The sequence below is a fragment of the Oreochromis niloticus genome, linkage group LG20 (assembly GCF_001858045.2).
Source record: "Oreochromis niloticus isolate F11D_XX linkage group LG20, O_niloticus_UMD_NMBU, whole genome shotgun sequence".
In the NCBI taxonomy this organism is placed as follows: domain Eukaryota; kingdom Metazoa; phylum Chordata; class Actinopteri; order Cichliformes; family Cichlidae; genus Oreochromis; species Oreochromis niloticus.
In genome coordinates this window covers 19962816-19966771 of record NC_031984.2, presented here as the reverse complement: position 1 = coordinate 19966771, position 3956 = coordinate 19962816, and the positions used below count along the sequence as shown (strand labels likewise).

General features: G+C 41.7%; 1 protein-coding gene across 1 annotated transcript; it reads left to right on the top strand.

Annotated features, from left to right (window-relative positions):
• Positions 1 to 257: 257 nt before the first annotated feature.
• On the top strand, positions 258 to 3158 carry neurod4 (neuronal differentiation 4). The gene is made up of 2 exons (XM_005478087.4): positions 258 to 447; positions 1384 to 3158. The coding sequence occupies exon 2, from the start codon at positions 1390 to 1392 to the stop codon at positions 2446 to 2448; it is 1059 nt and encodes a 352-aa protein (XP_005478144.1). The 5' UTR covers positions 258 to 447; positions 1384 to 1389; the 3' UTR covers positions 2449 to 3158.
• The last annotated feature ends 798 nt before the right edge of the window (positions 3159 to 3956 follow it).

The following is a 3956-nucleotide window of genomic DNA, read 5'->3' as shown; positions in this document are numbered from 1 at the left end:
AACTGCTACCAAGTGTTTTCAAGTTCCTCTTTGTTGGCCGCTGTGCATTTCTGACCTCCTATACACCCATCCTTTCGTAGTTCACGGACTTCATGATTTAAAAAAAAATTGTTACGCATGTACCCTGTCGCACTCTCTCGCTCGCTGCACATTTGCCAAAACTTCTGGTCACGAGCGCGCCACGCGCGTTTGGATAAGTTGACGGTGGGTGGGGCGGCAGAGGGAGGGACTTACCCGGATAAGGCAAAAAGAATATCAGCCCGATCGTGTCATTTGGAGATGAAAGTTCCAAGTGTACTCATGGCCATCTGAGGGAGCAGAAGATTAAGGGACACTGGCCGGTGCGCGAAGAAAGAAACACAGCAGTTGTGGACTTATCACTCTTTTATTAGTCTGTTAAACATTTAAAAATCTGTTGTGAACGAAGCGAAAACGGATCCCAAACAGGTGAGTTGACATTTTATGTCCAAGTCTTGCGAAATAAATAGAAAAAAACCCCATATAGCTATTATTCTAAATATGAATCACATTAGAGCAAATACATTTAACACATGCGATTTTTGCAGAAAAAACCTCTTAAGCTTATTTACAGCTGTGAAAACTTTTCAAATCACCCAAGCATCATCCTATTATTTACAGTTCTATCTTTTTTTATGTTCAGTGGGATGTACAGTAAAGACAGAATTACGAGCCCAAAGTTCACTCTACAAGTTACTTTAAACTGTCTCACAAAGTAGGACTTTTTTTGCACAACAAAAGCAAATATTCTTCGTTTGACTTAACATTAAAGTAAAAAATAACATTTAAAATATGATTTGGGGGCAATATAGATTGCTCTGCAAAAAGTATACTACTACTACTACTACTAATAATAATAATAATAATGATAATAATAATAATAAAGGTATTCTAACAGAGAAATGTGTGTGTGTGTGTTGGGGGGGTTGCATGTTTGTTGATTTGTATGTTGCCTGTTTAATCTTTGAGCTTTATATACTGAGTAAATCCTGTGGTGTCCCAGATTGACAGCGTCTCTGAAAGACTGGAGAATAACAGCAGGGAACCATTCATCCATCTCATTCTGAAAACAGCCATGTATTCATTAATATCCAAATTTCACAGTGAGATTGGTTTTAAATAATTACTGGATTTATTTCAGAACTGTTATGCGACAGAGGTGCTTGCACTTCATATAAGTGATCTGTCCATACTGTCCTGCTGAAATGAGAGCACTCTCAGTCAGTGTGTGCTTCTTCTGGTGCCCATCAGTATGAAATAATAATACAATTTTATCACGTTTTGGGGGAATAGCCTCAAGGATTTACATTCACAGACACTGAATCCTGAAGTATTGAATTTGTTGTGTGGGCTCTTTTTCTTTAGATCAAAATGATGACCAAATCATTTGGGAATAGTGGGGATGTGAGTGAGCTGGTGAGCTCCCTCAGCTGGCTCGATGATGACGGCAGCTCACAGGATGGAGATGAAAGCCCAGAATTGACGGGGCGCCATGGCCTGACTGTAGGGGGCCGCCTCCGCTCCTGCACAGAACTGGGTAGTGAGGATATGGAGGAAGAGGAGGAAGAGGAAGAGGACGAAGAGGCTGGACCAAATGCAGAAAATGCTCCCAAAAGGAGAGGCCCTAAAAAGAAGAAGATGACCAAAGCTAGACAGGAGAGGTTTCGTGCACGGCGATTAAAGGCCAATGCCAGAGAACGTTCTCGTATGCATGGGCTAAACGATGCTCTGGATAATCTGCGCAGAGTGATGCCTTGCTACTCTAAGACACAAAAGCTGTCGAAGATTGAGACTCTGCGGCTGGCCCGCAATTACATCTGGGCTCTATCGGAGGTGCTTGAAAGTGGCCAGTCCCCAGAGAGTCATGGATTTGTGGAGATGCTGTGTAAAGGTTTGTCCCAGCCTACCAGCAACCTTGTGGCTGGGTGCCTGCAGCTGGGACCCACTCCGATGATTCTTAATAAGCTGGAAGACAAGTGTGGAGGTCCAGGAATGGGTAGTATGGTGGCTGGCCATCCCCTCAGCTACCCATCCCCAGGCCTTCCCAGCCCACCCTACGGCTCCCTCGAGGCATCGCACCTCCTCCAAATGAAAGGATTCAAGGGGCCCGTATATGACAACCCCTCCCCTAACGAGTGCAGCAGCAGCACTCCACCATACGATGGGCCCCTCACTCCCCCTCTCAGCATCAGTGGCAACTTTGCCCTGAAGCAGGAGCCTTCTCCGCATGAGTCAGAGAGGAACTACACACCCCACCATGCTCACTACCTCTCATCCCACCATTACTCCACTTCCACGACAGGCAGCCTACCAGGGGGGCCTCAGGCCCACCCACTCTTACAGGCTTCTCGCTACGAGCTGCCCCTGGATGTGGCCTTTGACTCCTTTGCTCCGCCTCACCTCATCACCTCTCAGATGGGTACCATCTGAAATGTGATAGTACCAGTGAATGACTGTTATGAATAGCCAGAGCAGAAGCACTGCTCCTGTATAAACTGCTGTAAAAAAGGATGACTGTGGTACTGAGTGTATAGAGAAAAATGTTTGCTTTTATGTTGTCTAGTACTCTGGGAGAGCACTGAATGCTCAGAGAGAAGACTCATCACCTCAACTCAATCTACCTGATACAAACATGCACCCATGACATTTATTATTTTATTTATTTCACTTTTGTTTATATGTTAATCTTCTCTTGAACACGTCGTTCTGTCAGTTGTTAAAAAGTTGAAGTAAAAATTAGTTTACCAAATCAGATGTCCTTGCTGAAGCATTATGTTTGAACAAATACTTTATTATTTACACGTCTACATATAAAAATAAATTGATCAAAAAGTCACCCAATGTGCACTGAGGCCTACAGCCAATTTCCTTCTGAATTTAAGAAAAGCAATGCATTTATTTATATCTGTATTTAATATTTATTTTGATAATGTCTTGTCTGTTTTATATTTTTCTCAGCACAGTTTCTGTTTCACTGTCTTGGTTTGATGCCAGCCACTGGTAGCTGTACTGTATTTAATTTATTTATTTTAAGTCTTTCAGGTACTTGTTCATTTGGTGTCACAATTTTTGTCATACTGTACTGTTAATATTTTGCTGTTTCGCACTTAATTAAATAAATATTCTTATATTATATGCTATTTCCATAGTAACACGTGTGCCATGTCTTTTTGTGATGTTATGCTGTCATCCATTTCTTACATTTTAGTTTAACAGAAAGACATACGTATGCACTAATTGGCTGTAAACACAAGCTTGGTACGTTGATGTTTTCATTAATTTAGATTTCTTTTTGCGTTTTGTATTGCACTTATATTATAAAGCGCAGTGGATAATACAGAGGTTATTCTTTTTGCTAAGACCTCACATCAGAAGACGAATTCTTTTCATTAACTCGATTACAATTTCAGTTAAATTACAAGTTCCGGCTTTAAAAAAAAAATTAAATATGAGTCAGCGACAGCTGTTACATAACTCTCAGTAGCTTTGTGCATCGTTTTCAGAATATCCCTGTAATCTGGTCATGATTAGCAGCAGGTGTAGTATTGGACATTTTTCTGTACTCATAAGTGCATTTTTACATGCAAAATACGTATATAGTTAATTAGTATATTCTGATTTCTGTGGCTCTAAATCATTTTACATTAGAAGAGTGTGCCAACTAAAAAAAAAAAGGAAAATCGGCAAGACTGGATGAAGGAGTACTTTGTGGCTGGGAAATAGAGATCTGTTGCAGGATATGAGTGAGTGCATGTGTGTGTGAGAGAGAAAGAGTCTGTGCATGATGTCATTCAAAGGCTTGCTCCGGGGTTTCTATCGGGTCAGGCGGGAGGCTGTTGTGGGCCATGGGAAAACAGCTCCGGGGAACAGGTGAATGTGTCACAGCTCTGAGCCTCTGTCGTTGGCTTTCTCTTCCATGTGTCCCATTTTCCCATCTA

Bases quoted from the DNA above. Each gene is read 5' to 3' on its own strand.
- neurod4 (XM_005478087.4), top strand. From the start codon at position 1,390: ATGATGACCAAATCATTTGGGAATAGTGGGGATGTGAGTGAGCTGGTG.